This window comes from Megascapheus bottae, chromosome 10 (assembly GCF_031878675.1).
Source record: "Megascapheus bottae isolate mThoBot1 chromosome 10, mThoBot2.hap1, whole genome shotgun sequence".
NCBI classification, from domain to species: domain Eukaryota; kingdom Metazoa; phylum Chordata; class Mammalia; order Rodentia; family Geomyidae; genus Megascapheus; species Megascapheus bottae.
The window spans coordinates 38,714,540-38,728,941 of NC_143518.1; the positions used below are offsets into that span (position 1 = coordinate 38,714,540).

Below are 14,402 nucleotides of genomic sequence, written 5' to 3' on the forward strand. Positions count from 1 at the left end.
TAAGGGCATCTCCTGGAGACAGCCAGACATTGGGTTCCCAGAAGCCAAGTCCAAAGTGTCATGGCGGGTGGTGTGAGGCCTTCTGAGCTGGAGGAGCCCAGTGTGGCTCGGGCCCTGGTCCGCAGCGTGGGTGGCTTTATGGTGGGCTTGTTCTTCGCTACAGTCTATGGGCTTCTGGAGCTTCTGGTGGAGGGGCACACGCCTTGGGTCTGTCTGGTAGGCACTGTTGCTTTGGCAATCTTTCTTAGCCTAGGTATGGGATTCTCCCGTCAAGTCCGAGTCTCTGTCTTCCTGCTGCTGCCCCAGGTCTTCTCCAGTGAGTCTGGCAACCCACTGGGAAGGGCAGGGACATGGTTTTGTGTAAGGGACTGGCTGCTATCTTCAGGTTGTCACTCCCCCAGCTCATGGCCGAGCACTGCTGTTGTTGGCTGCGTTTGGATTGGTGCTACAAGGGCCTTGTGCCAACACTCTGCGCAACTTTACTCGGGCCAGTGAGGCTGTGGCCTGTGGGGCAGAGCTAGCCCTGAACCAGACTGCTAAAATGATAGAGAAAGCCAAGCAACCCCTTGTCAGTAAGTTCCCCACCACCATCTCCTCTAGCCCCCACCGTCTCCAGCATCTGAATGATCTACAGCCCTTTAGCCTCATTCCTCCATTGAAACTGTGTCCTATGCTCAAAGTATCTGGGCCTAGACAGAAACTTCTGGGCTCAGCTAAACCCTCTGGGCCCTGTTCCCTGGGCTGCCAAATTAGCCACCTCCACAATCCAGGCATTCAGGGTCCCCACCTCCGAGCTGTTGCTAGCCTCCTCTCCGCTCCAGATGAAAATCAGCTTCTAGAGTGGGAGGCCCACAGAACAGCTGTCCCTTGTCCCCCAGGTGCCCTGAGCAAGATTAAAGCTATTGCCCAGAGGGCCAAAGTGGTGGCTGACCGGGTCCGCAAGTTTTTCCGGTCAATCATAGACGGAGTGAAACATGTAGGTAAGCACATTAGCACGTCTGTTTGGGGAGGTCAAAATGTACCCAGTCCCTTCACTGTCACTTCCTGTCCAGGCTTGCTTGGGGGTCCCTCTTGGGCTCTGACAAATGTCCACTGAATACAACACAGCTGGCCCCTGACCACAAGCCTCTACAATTCTGAGTGCTGGTTGGTGTTCCCCAAGTCCTTGAGAGAGGCTGCAGGCTTCCTGCCTTGGATCCCAGCCCCACACCTGTCCCCAGTCAGGGTTCTGCGGAACGTGTGGCATTGGCTCCTCCACATTGGCGACGTGTGCAACGCGGAGGTGGGTAACCCTTACTCAAAGTGCGCTAAGGTTTTTGATGACGCCAAGGACAACTGCATGAAGGCCATACCGAGTATCTACTTCCTCTGTTACTCGCTCGTCCCCTTCAAAGCGGTGCTCTGTGGAATTGCCAGCAGTGAGAAAGCCGGGAGCTTCCTGGCAGGGAGCAGTGGACATGAGGTGGTGGGGCATGGGGAAGAATTCAGGAGTCAGGAGAGTAGGCCCAGGAGACAAGGGTACAATGAATAGGACACTCAGAAGCATGCTGGGCTCAGTATTGGGGTGGGGGTAGGGAATAGGGAGGAGCCAGTGCTGGGGGCCGGGCAGTAAGGAAGGGCTAAAGGTTTTGAGCAAATATAGGAGGCTGACGGGTAAAGCTAAGGATATTTAGAAGGCCCTGGGGGATGAGGGTCCCTGGAGGTGGGAGTGACAGACCATGCTTCTGCCCCTGCTCCTGACACCAGCCCCACTGACTCTCAGTAATCCAGGTGTTCTGCATCATCCCCAAGATCCTCCAGGTCTTCCTGCGCAAGGTCATCGGTGTCCGTGAGTGACCCCTGCCCTGGCTGCTCTGCAGGCTCATCCTGCTGTGGCCACTGTCAGGTTGAGGCTTCCCGGCCATACATGAAAATCCAAGAGCAGGAAAGGCCAAGGTCTACACAGCCTGGCTTGGGAAACAGAGGCCCAGAGGAGGGGACATCTTCACTGAAGCTCACTTCAGAGGAGGAGCTGGAGTGGATTCTGTAGTCGGGGTGGGTCTGGTGCTGGGCACTGAGCACACATGATGCACATATGTGGGGGCTTCGCACCCTCCTGGTCCACCGTAGGTCTAAGCTCTGGGGATTCTGGCTGTTCTGGGCCCCATGTGACCCCTGGATGGGGACAACCCCTCTTCCCCGGCAGCCATGCTCTCTCACACTTGCTCCCATTTACTCTGGACCTGTGGCTGCAGCCATGACATGGCTGATTGAGCGGGTGCGGAAGGAGTTCGAGTTCAACATGACGGCCACCCACTACTTCTCTGTGGATCTCAATGCCTCGCGAAGCCTGTCCCAGGTGGCTCTAGATCTCCATGACGCTGTCAGCCTGAAGGTGCACCGTATCCGGGAGGCCCTGTCTCTGATGGGCTACACGCTGCCTCTGTTGCTGACGTTTCTCTACCTCCAGTGAGGGGCTGCAGGGGCCATGGGGGGAGGCCTGGGATGCAGGACTGGCTGGTTCACAGCATTCTAGAAGGCTGATGGGGCGGGGGGGGGGGCAGGACAGACCGGGGTGCCCAGTGGGCCTGCTCATGGGTTCCGAGAGACCTCTTGTTTACCTCCATTCCCTAGAGCTCTGTATTACCGGTACTGCTACCTGAACCATGATAGTTTCGACAACATCTACATCACCAGGCGCTTCCGGCACATGGAGACTGTCCGGTCTATGTCAGGACTGCCCACAGTGTTGCCCCTCAGCGCTCACGAGGCCAAACACTACATCCGGCCAAGTGAGGGCCAAGAGGACAGCGCCTCCCCCAAACCTATGGCCTCAACTCCCAGTCTAAAGCTCAGGCAGGGTTCTGATTGACCTGGGGCAGGGGCAGAGGGAGGAGAAAAGTCTAGGAAGGGCAAGGAAAGGAGCAGCTGAGGAATCTGGGGGCATCCTGGGGACCAGGACCACAGCGAGGGGAGGCTTGGCAGGAGTGGAGGTGGAGTGGGGAAGGTGAAGTTGGAAAGGCTTTCTGAGGGCAAGAAACATGGAAGTGCTAAAATGGAGAGGAGGATTACCTGTGAGGTGGGATTGAGGAGAGAAAAGAGGGGCCCAGGAGCCTGGGATGGGCCACAGGGCCCAAGTGGAACCAGAAGGCCTATACCTCTAACTAAGGAGCCCCCACTCCTGTGGAATGCTTCCCACCCTTGCCAAAGGTCCTCATAGCCTCCTTCCTTTCTTTGGTCCAGATGGGCAAACAGACCCAGGAGCTGGGGTCTGGTGGGAGGGAGAATGGAGAGCATGCTTTTAACCGCTTACCGCTTCAGGCTCCATCCGCATGTCCCGATGGGAGAAGACAGTGTACATCATGGACATGTTTCATCTTCTGCGCCATATCATCCTCGTGACGCTCCTGATCTTCCTGGACTATGCTGTCTTCTGGGTGCTCGACCTGGCCCGGTACCAGCTCCAGGGGGAGGTTGTGGCTAGAAGTGAGTGCCTGTACCTCCCCCTGTGGCTCTGCAGTCAATCCTTGGGCTCTTGGGTCTTCTTCATCCTCCCGGAGTCTCTCCCTTTTTCTTACTCTGTGAGTGTGTGTATTTGTGTGGGTCTTGTGTGAGGGGCGAATGATCAAATGTCCCCATGTCACTGTCACTCCACCTCTCCATACATAGTAATACCTGTATCCTTGTCAAGGTCAAACTCTAAGTCAGAATGTAGGCCTTTGTCAGGCAGTGGCTTTAATCTAATTGCTAACCTCTCAGAGCTGGTCTAAACAATGGGAGAACTATAGTCACTCTCTGGGCCACTGAAACAAGTCCATGAAGCTATGTATGTGGAATACCTAACTAGAATGCTAGTTGAAACTGCTACATTGGGGCTGGGAGTTTGGCTTAGTGGGAGAGTGCTTCCCTAGCATGCATGAAGACCTGGGTTCGATTCCTCGCTACTACATACATAGCAAAATCTGGAAAAAATGATGGTGAGGTTCAAGTGATAGAGCTCTAGCCTTGAGAAAGCCCAAGGACAGTGCTCAGGCCCTGTGTTCAAGCCCTAGGACTGGCAAAAAAAAATTTTTCTTAAAGAAATTTCCACAATGGGGCCGGGAGTTTGGCCTAGGCCTAGTGGTAGAGTGCTTGCCTAGCATGCATGAAGACCCGGGTTCGATTCCTCAGTACCCCACATACATAGCAAAAAGCTGGAAGTGGTGCTGAGGCTCAAGTGGTAGAGTGCTAGCCTTGAGAAAGTCCAAGGACAGTGCTCAAGCCCTGTGCTCAAGCCCAGGACTGGCAAAAAGAAAAGAAAAGAAAAAGAAATTGCCACAAGTCTAAGAATATAATGAATCTGTGTACAAGAGCTCAAATACCAAGTAAAGGGGGAAAGGGAGGGGGAGAGAGAGAGAGAGAGAGAGAGAGAGAGAGAGAGAGAGAGAGAGAGAGAAAGAGAGAGAGAGAGAGAGAAAACCAGAAAAAAAAAGGGAAGGAAAGACCTAAGACTAAAACATGATAATCCACTTTACCCAGTATCTACTACACAGACAGCACTTAGCCATTGCTTTAAAATAAATGCTTTTGGGGCCAGGAGTTTGGCCTAGTGGTTAAAGTGCTTGCCTAGCATGCATGAAGACCCGGGTTCGATTCCTCGGTACCACATATAGAAAAAAAGCCGGAAGTGGTGCAGAGGCTCAAGTGGTAGCCTTGAGAAAGTCCAAGGACAGTGCTCAAGCCCTGAGCTCAAGCCCAGGACTGGCAGAAAAAAAAAAAAAATTTAAATAAATAAATAAATAAATGTTTCTGCTGGTCGTTGGTAGCTCATGCCAGTAATTCCAGCTACTCAGGAGTGAGATCTGAGAATCATGGTTAAAAGCCAGCCTGGGAAGGAAAGTCTGTTAGACTCTTATCTCCAATTAACCACCAAAAAGCCAGAAATGGAGCTATGGCTCAAGTGGTACATAAGCTCAAGGATGGCACCCAGGTCCGAAACTGGATGCTCCTGACTCATGCCTATGATCCTAGCCATTCAGAGGACTGAAGTTCAAAGCCAGCCTGGGCAAAAAAGCCTGTGAGACCCTTATCTCTAGTTAACCAGCAAAAAGTGAAAGCTGAAGTGGTAGAGTGCAGCAGAGCAGGCAAGCCAAAAGAACTTAAGGCCTTGAGTTCAAAGCCAAGTATCACCAGAAACAAACAGCTGGGCTGGACACTGGTGGCTCATGCCTATAATCCTAGATACTCAGAAGGATTGAGATCTGAGGATTGAGGTTCAAAGCCAGCTTGGGCAGGATCTCTAATAAACTACAAAAAAAAAAAAAAAGAAGCCAGAAGTGGAGCTGTGGCTGAAGTGATAAAATAGGACCAGCCCTACAACAAACAAATGCTTCTCTCTGGGTTTTCTCTGTGCAGCAGGGCAGAGACCACTGCCCATGTCCTCCTCACATGGTGTCTCTATGTCAGGTCCTGTGTTGGTGTCTGTCACTGTGGAAGGGACTGGCTATACGGGGAATATTTACCGTGACCTGGTGTCAGCTTTCAATGTCCTGCAACAAGGCAACATCAGTATCTTGTCCCGCCGCTGCCTCCTGCACCCCTCAGAACCAGACTCGAATGGTTACATAGTCATCGGTACCCAACACACCTAAGGGCTCGGACTGCAGCGGGGAGGCGTAGGGGAAGGGAAAGGCAGGCCAGGGTCAGGGCTGCCACTTTGTGACACCAGCGATATTTACTGCATCTACTGTGCCCCCAGGTATTATGTATGGCCTATGCTGCTTTGCCACTCTGCTGGGCAGCTATGTCAGCCGGCTGCGGCGAGTCATCTGTGCTTCTTACTACCCATCCCGGGAGCAGGTGAGGGGTCTAAAGCTGGCAGCTAATCCCTAGCTCCCCATGGGAAGCGGGGATAAGCTAGTGGCTGGCTGGTTGGCTTGGCTTTAGGGTGCCTGGAAGCCCCAGTCTTCTTGCTTCTGGAAGAACTCTAGGGGCTGGGAGTTTGGCCTAGTGGTAGAGTGCTTGCCTAGCATGCACACAGTCTTGGGCATACCACATACACAGAATTATCTGGAAGTAGTGCTGTGGCTCAAGTGCTGGAGTGCTACCCTTGAGGAAAAAAAAAAAAGAAGTGCAAAGCAGATGATCTGAACTGGTTGGTTTATAGGTCTCTGGGCCCTAGATGGGGCTAGAAGAAATGGTATCACTTGGGGCAGGACATGTCTTGAAGGTTTTATTAAAATGGGCAAGTGTCAGCATGTCACAGGATCGAAACTCATTTACTGATTGGCTACTGCCTGCAAGTCACTGTGCTGGTCTACAAGTACAAGGACACCATGGGGAACAGTCTGGAGCTCATTGTTTAACCAAGTCTCATTTTGTGTGGTTGTGTTGTGTGTGCGAGTGTACACTAGTACAGGGTTTGTACTCAGAGCATGGGTACTGTCCCTTAGCTTTTTCTGCTCAAGACTAGCACTCTAGCACTTGAACCTGGCTTTTTGCTGGTTAACTGGTTTCCTACCCCAGGCTGGCTTTGACCTGCAATCTTCTGATCTCTGCTTCCTAGGCAGCTAGGATTTCAAGTGTGAGCCACTGGCTCCCGGCTTGCACAGGCTTTCAATGAGATAATTTAAAGGAGCTTTCATTAGGATGAATTATGGACTATGGAAGAGCAGAAGAGGGTGACATCTGGGGAAGGTCTCCGAGAGAAGGGGAATTTTAGTAAATCTAGGAGTAAAGGCAGGAGTGGAGATGGCAAGGAGGACATGGCAGGCAGATAAAACAGGTAACACCAGTTATCTGGTAGGTAGAGATCAAGAGGATCAGGTTTGAAGCCAGTTCTGGCAAAAAGTAAGATCCCATCTCTACAAATGAGTTGAACATGGTGCTATTGTGCACATCGAAGCTGTAGGTAAGAGGATCTTAGTTCATACTTGGCCAAGTACAAGATTGTACCTGAAATATAACTCAACCAAAAAGGCCTGGGGCATGGCTCAGGTGGTAGAGGACACAAGATTCTGAGTTTAAGTCCCAGTACAGAGAGAGAGAGAGAGAGAGAGAGAGAGAGAGAGAGAGAGAGAGAGAGAGAGAGAGAGAGAGAGAGAGAGAGAGGAATAATAATAATAATAATAATAAACAGAAACCAAACAGGATTAAATAGAACCCTACCCTATCGCTGGTCTCCTATACCAGGAAAGGATCTCTTACCTCTACAACTTACTTCTGAGCCGCCGAACCAACCTGTTGGCCTCCGTGCAGCGAGCAGTGAGGCGACGAGCAGCTGACCAGGGCCAGCTGAGTATCCTCCAGGTGCTGGTTATCCGGTGAGTCCATTCTTATTTTATTTTATTTTATTTTGGTGGTGGGGCTTGAAGTCTGGGCCTGGGCGCTGTCCCTGAGCTCTTCAGCTCAAGGCTAGCACTCTACCACATTGAGCTACAGTGCCACTTCTGGTGTTCTGGTGTTTAATTGGAGAGAAGAGTCTCATAGACTTCCTTGGGTTGGCTAATCCTCAGATCTCAGCCTCCTAAGTAGCTAGGATTACAGGCGAGAGCCTCCTGCGCCCAGGCCCTCTATTCTTCTATAAGACAGGGGTGAGAGTGAACGAAAAAAGAACCAGAAGTCAGAATGGATCATGTCCTTCCCCAGTGACTCTGTAGAGGGTGCCTTTCATGTCCTTAGAGGGAAAATTAAGAATGAAAATTCTAAGCTGGACTCGGTGGCTCACACCTGTATAATCCTAGCTATTCAGGAGCCTGAGATCTGAGGATCAAGGTTCAAAGCCACCCTGGGCACAAAAGGACCTGAGACTCTTACCTCCAATTAACCACTAGAAAATGAGAAGCGGGGCTTGGCTTAAGGGTAGGGTGGTAGCCTTGAGCCGAAGAGCTCAGGGACAGCAGCACCTAGGCTGAGTTCAAGCCCATCACACACACACACACACACACACACAGATAAAAAGAAACAGAAAAAAGAGAATGAAAACTCTTAAATTCTTAGTGGGGCGCTGGTGACTCACACCTGTAATCCTAGCTACTCAAGAGGCTGAGGTCTGAGGATTTCAATTCAAAGCTATCCTGGATAGGGAAAGCTGTGAAATTCTTATTTCTTATTTCCAAAGTCTGAAAGTGGGGCTGTGGCTGATGTAGTAGAGTGCTAGCTTTGAGCATAAAAGCTAAGAGATTGGGCTCAAGGCCCTGAGGAGTTCAAGCCCAGATTCCTAAACACAATACAAAAAAGGAGAGAGGGGGGCCGGGAGTTTGGCCTAGTGGTTAAAGTGCTTGCCTAGCATGCACGAAGACCCAGGTTCGATTTCTCAGTACCACATGCATAGAAAAAAGCCAAAAGTGGTGGTAAGGCTCAAGTGGTAGAGCTTTAGCCTTGAGAAAGTCCAAGGACAGTGCTCAGGCCCTGAGCTCAAGCCCAGGACTGGCAAAAAAAAAAAAAAAAAAAAAAAAAAAGGAGGAGAGTAAGGTGGAGGTGGTAGCCTTGAGCCGAAGAGCTTGGGGACAGTGCCAAGGCCCAGAGTTTAAGTCCCAGGGCCAACAAAAAAAAAAAAAGGAGGAGAATTCTTGGGGGTAGGGAGTAGCAGGAGGAAGTGTAGGGTAATAGAAATAAAGATCATTGAAGATGCAGTCAGAGATGAAAATGGGACTGTAAGAAGACTTCTCCATCATTTAGAGGTTGGGCTACCTAGGCTGAGCTTCTGCGACTCCTCTCCTCAGGTGCCCCTTCCTAAGGCCATTCCTGAGGCGATTTCAGCAGCATCAAATCCAGTGCTTGGGCTGTGGGAAGCCAGAAGTTGAAGAGAACCTGGGGAACTTTGTGTCCTGTAGTACTCCAGGCTGCAGAGGTGAGACCCTGGCTGGCTTAATGTGCTCTCTTGCAGGGACTTGCCATATCTGCATATGGTAATCAGCTGTGGTCCTACTTCTCTTGTATCCTACTTCTTGAATGTCCTTCATTACTATGCATGTTCTCATTTACATAGAACCCATGGGTAGATCTCTTTCTCCAAGCTCTCCTTGATTCTTCTGGGTATGCAGGAGATTCATATGCAATGGACATTGCAATTGTGCACTTGACAAGGATGATCCTCCAGAGTGGGCCACGGAGAGAGGGGCTGGGGACTGGGGAGCACGGGTTAGGGGAGCTCAAAGTCACCTTCCTTCCTGGCTTCCCTAGGTCTCTACTGCCACACCTGCTTCCGCCTCCTGGACAACACCTGTTCTCTGTGTGCATCTCCCCTTTCTTCCAAGGGGAACCTGGACCTGGAACAGTGAGTCTTTCTGTGGTGGAGGGAGGCTGGAGTCTGTGGGGACTGTGGGAATCGCCAACCTTCTCCCAAGGGACATCTGTGGATAACTGAGATGTGAGGCTTCTCCAGGGATTCTAGTGATGAGGAAGTTCCCCAGCTATGGCTGGCTGCAGCTCAAAATGGAGACCCTGAGCAGGAGCCGATTCTACAGCAACAGCTCCTCTCTGAGGAGTCCTCCACAGAGTCGAGGTGAGCAGGTTGGGCTTGGGAATTGGGAACATGTTTTGCTGGATTTACAATAGACTTCCTGTGTGTCTGAACCTCTGATAGGAGTAGAGATGAGTGTGGGTGGGTAATTGAGGCTTGCCCAGGACCTGCACCTCTGTCTTCGGAAGCCTACCTCCGTATGATGGAGACAGTGACAACACACTGGTGGCTCACAGCTGTAATCCTAGCTGCTTAGGAGACAGATCTGAGGATGATGGTTCAAAGCCAGCCTGAGCAGGGAAATCTATGAGACTTTTTTTTTTTCCAGTCCTGGGGCTTGATCTCACAGCCTGGACACTGTCCTTGGATACTTTTTGCTCAAGGCTAGCAGCCCTGTCACTTGAGCCACAGTGCTACTTCCGGCCTTTTCTGTGTATGTAGTAGCAAGTAATCGAACCCGTCTTTGTGCATGGTAGGCAAGCACTCTACCACCAGGCCAAACTCCTGGTGTCCTCCATGAGACTTTTTATCTCCAACTACCTACCAGAGAAACCAGAAGTGGGGTTGTAGCTCAAGTAGTAGGATACTAGTCTTGAGTATAAAGAGCTCAAGGGCAGCACCCAGTCCCTGAGTTCAAGCCCCAGGACTAGCACAAAACCAAAACCAACCAAGCAAAAAAGTAGCGTAACTGGGATAAGGATATATTAATGGATATTTCAAAGCAAAGGTGAAAAAAAAGAGCTGGCTTTTGGGGCAAGCTGGTGGTTTGTTAGGCTAAGTGGAAGAAAGCATGCTTGTATGAGTTTGGAGAATGTGAAGCATTCAGAAAGGTAAATAAAGCCAAAGTGGGGAGTATGTATATGTGGGTCTGGATGGGACCTCAGAGAATGCCGGGAGATGAGGTTGGAAGTCCAAGTGAGGGGAGATAGATAAGGACCTCACTTGCTACTTGAAGCTCTTAGGTTATTAAATAATATGATCATAATTATCTTTTTTTTTTTTTTTTTTGCCAGTCCTGGGGCTTGAACTCAGGGTCTGAGCACTGTCCTTAGGCTTTCTCAAGGCTAGAGCTCTGCCACTTGAGCCATAGCACCACTTCTGATCTGGCTTTTTTTTTTTTCCTATGTATGTGGTACTGAAGAATTGAACCTGGGTTTTTGTGCATGCTAAACAAGCAAACTATCACTAGCCCAAACTCCTGGCCATATTTGTCTTTTTTTATTTATTTCTTTTTTTTTTTTTTTTTGCCAGTCCTGGGCTTGGGCTCAGGGCTTGAGCACTGTCCTTGGACTTTCTCAAGGTTAGAACACTCACTACCATTGAGCCTCAGCACTACTTCTGGCTTTTTTTCCTTCTTCTATGTATGTGGTACCTAGGAATTGAACCCGGGTCTTCATGCATGGTAGGCAAGCACTTTTACCACTAGGTCAAACTCCCGGCCCATATTTGTCTTTTTTAAGACATCTCATGGTATTAGCTGGACTCCAGTGGCTTGTGACAATCTTAGCTACTCAGGAGACTGAGTTCTGAAGATTGCTGGTTCAAAAAAGTCCATGAGATTCTTATCTCCAATAAACTACTCTGAAAAAGCCAGAAGTGGAGCTGTGGCTCAAGTGGTAGAGTGATAGCCTTGAGCATAAAGAAGCTCAGGGACAGTGCCCGGGCCCTGAGTTCAAGCTAAGGTCTGAGGTGATTCAGCATGTTTGCATATGCAAAGTCCTGGGTTTGATCCCCAGCACCACCAAAAAGAAGAGCAGCAGAGCAGTGGTTAGGCAGATGGAATGGTAAGAATGGTGGTATCTGTGCTTGGTTTTAGGCAGGTGTTGGAACAGAAGGAGAAACAGGCTCTGGAGAGACAGAGCTGCTTGGGTGAAAGATCTGTGATGTGTCTCTAGGACATTGAGCTGGAAAGCTGCCCAGCAGGGCTCTGGGTTGGAGGTGTCTGTGTCGTTGATATATAGAGTAAGAGAGGATGAGCTTTATTCTCTTGATAGGATGGAAGAACACAGTAAGACAGGGGACAGGAGCTCAATGACAAACCTAAGAAACAATAGGCTCAAAACAGGGAAAAGCTGGGGGCTAGTGGCTCATGCCTGTAATCTCAAGAGGCTGAGATCTGAGGACTGAGATGCAAATCCAGGCCAGACTGGAAAGTCCATGAGACTCTTATCTCCAATTAATCACCAAAAAGTTGGAGCTGTGGCTCAAGTGACAGAGCAGTAAATGTGGAGAGAAAAAAAGCTCAAGGATAATGCCCAGGCTCCCCAGTTCAAGCCCCAAGACCAGCACACACACACACACACACACACACACTCATGAAAGCCACATATATTGAGAGGCAGTGAAGTGACAGAGACTGAAGTCTGGCCACAGAAACCAGTTAACATCATTTCTGTAGGAACATCTCATGGTATTGGGAAAGCCAAAACCAGAGCATGAAGAGTGACTAGAGAGGAGTCAGAAACAGGACACATGCTCATGTATCACTATCATCAGAAGTCTGAGAATTCCTTTACAAACACCATGGTAGTTATAAACAGGAAACATTCTTGGGAGATAAAGTCTCACTGTATAGCTCAACTTGGCCTCAAACTAGAGATCCTCTTGCCTCAGCCCCCCAAGTATTAGGGCTATAGGTATGTACTATCACACCTAGCTCAAAAACAGGAAGCTTGATGGAAAAGTTAGCTTTGTGGCTTGGAATGTGACCCAGTGCTAAAATAAAGCACTTGGCTAGATTGCTTGAGGTTATGGGTTTACCAGCACCACCATTAAAAAAACAAAAAAGCACTTCAGCTATAATAGTAACTTGAAAAGGGACTCCATACTAATTGGTATCTCGATATCCAACTACAGGAAGATCTGTGAGTTTAGGAAGTGAAAAAGAGAGGATACTGGAGATGGGTCCTAGGCCAGGTAGATGAGTTGCAGGCTTAGCTGAGGCAGAAGAGGAAAGTGGCAGTCCCTCTCCTCAGAACTGAGCCTGCACCTACCTGATAGCCTCTTTTCTCTGGGGAGTAGGAGGCAAGGACACTTACTGAAGGAGCAAGGGGGGTGGCATTAAGATTTCAAGGAGTAGGTGGTGGCAACTGAAATACCTGCCTTGGGGACTGTGCAAAGAAGTTGACTGGGGAGTTTAAAGAGATTTCCAGGTTGAGTTCAAGGCCCCGGTGATGTTGAAAACTAGCCTGTGATGAGGGCTCTAGTGGTTTGGTTCTGGGTGACTCTGGCAAATGTTTAAGCCATGAATAGGCTTTAATGGTTAAAGACTTTTTCTGAGCAGGTCAGGGGAAAGACACTTTGGGGAAAGAGTGGATGTGTTTAGGAAACAATGTCTTGAAGTATTAGTCTTGAAGAAGACCAGGAGTTGAGGAGTTAAGTCCCTAGGGGGGCAAGTCCAGAGATTATGTCCTTATAAGTAAGATGTTAGAGAGGGGGCAGTGGCCAGGAGGAAGAGCTGGCGGGATAGAAGGGCCTCAGAGAATGGGCCATGGCCAAAGGATATCTCAGGATATCTGAGTGGGAGCAGAGGTAAAGGTTCTCAGGGCCAAGGAGACTGGGAGAATAGTTAGGGCCCCCGTGAGAGGGCTGCAGGGCCACCCAAGCAGCCAACAGCTATGGTTGGTATCTTGGTTGGATATGGCAAGATATTCTGGATGCCTGTTATTGTGGCAGTGGCTGGCTGAGATGCTGTAGCAGCCAGGGGCTTAAAAAACAAAACAAAACAAAATCCAAAACAAACAAACCCTCCAGGCCAGCTGGGTTTTGAGAAGAATAAGCTGCCTGCTTTGGGGAGGACTGTAAAAGAAAACTGTCCAGTGAGCACATTCCAGTGTGAACCGTGGATGACATGAATGAGATGAATGGCTGAAGGGAAGGCAAAGTTTTCTTTGAGAGGTTCTGGAGGGTCCAAGATAATTAAAAGCTGGTTGCGAGGTGGATATTGGTGGCTCACAGCAGTAATCCTAGCTACTCAGGAGACTGAGATCTGAGGATCAAGGTTTAAAGCCAGCCTGGGCAGACAAACCTGAGAGACTCTTCTCTCCAATTAACCAGAAAAAAACAAACAAACAAGCAAAAAGAAATAGAGGTGTGGCCTCAAGGCCCTGGCCTTGAGCAAAAAGCTAAGGAAGAGTACCTTGAGTTCAAGCCCCACTATTGGTACAAAACAGGAAAACAACAAAAACACAACTGGAAGCCAGGTGAGGTGGCTCACAGCCTGTAATCCTAGCTACTCAGGAGGCTGAGATCTGAGGATCAAGGTTCAAAGCCAGCCAGAGCACAAAAGGACCTGAGACTCTCATCTCCAATTAACCCCTAGAAAATGGGAAGTGGGGCTCAAGGGGAAGGGTGGTAGCCTTGAGCTGAAGAGCTCAGGGACAGCAGCACTCAGGCCCAGAGTTCAAGTCTCACAACAGACAAAAATCAAAAACAAAAGCCACAATCACACAACTGGTTCTGTCAGGTAGCAGCAGAAGGTTGGGCTGGAGTGCTGCTAAGGCTGCTAGTGGTTCTGCTCTCACTGGCTATGTGGCCTTAGGAAAGTCTGTCCCCAACCCCTGTCCCTCAGCGTCAGCCTAAGGATATATTAATGGATAGTTCTATGAGGTGAGCTAGGAGAACTGGCTGGTTAGAACCAGGAGCTGGGCCTGAACGGAAGAGACAGGGGCAGGGAGGCACCTGGGACAACAGAAAGTAGGAAACAAGGGCTGCCCTCCTCCTCTTCTCCCTAGTGACCTGGATGAGGATGGGATTCGGACAGCGCAGCAGCCACAGGTCCTACCTGAAGCCTATCAGCCTGCTGATAGTCCCTTGTCCCCAAACAGTGATTCTCAGAATTTCTGAGGTAGACCTTCAGAAATCTCCTGCTTCCACAAAGTAGGCCCCCTCAGGAACCTCAAGCCCTCTGTCACCCTCCCCCCTTCTCCTGGATCCCTCCCTTCCACTCCAAAAATAAAGGAACCAAAAGTAGACACAAGAG

At 49.8% G+C, this 14,402-nt stretch overlaps 1 protein-coding gene across 1 annotated transcript; it reads left to right on the top strand.

Annotated features, from left to right (window-relative positions):
* Positions 1-14,401, top strand: Dcst2 (DC-STAMP domain containing 2). The gene is made up of 15 exons (XM_090340850.1): positions 1-316; positions 402-572; positions 879-980; positions 1,221-1,418; positions 1,763-1,828; positions 2,235-2,448; positions 2,614-2,771; positions 3,301-3,465; positions 5,425-5,592; positions 5,717-5,817; positions 7,150-7,280; positions 8,682-8,809; positions 9,142-9,235; positions 9,344-9,463; positions 14,155-14,401. The coding sequence occupies exons 1-15, from the start codon at positions 61-63 to the stop codon at positions 14,264-14,266; spliced, it is 2,184 nt and encodes a 727-aa protein (XP_090196976.1). The 5' UTR covers positions 1-60; the 3' UTR covers positions 14,267-14,401.
* Position 14,402: the final 1 nt, after the last annotated feature.

Excerpts from the sequence above, each read along its gene's own strand:
- Dcst2 (XM_090340850.1), top strand. The coding sequence starts at position 61 with ATGGCGGGTGGTGTGAGGCCTTCTGAGCTGGAGGAGCCCAGTGTGGCT. Across the intron at positions 8,810-9,141 it reads TAGTACTCCAGGCTGCAGAG|GTCTCTACTGCCACACCTGC; the intron begins GTGAGACCCTGG and ends TGGCTTCCCTAG. Across the intron at positions 9,464-14,154 it reads GAGTCCTCCACAGAGTCGAG|TGACCTGGATGAGGATGGGA; the intron begins GTGAGCAGGTTG and ends TCTTCTCCCTAG.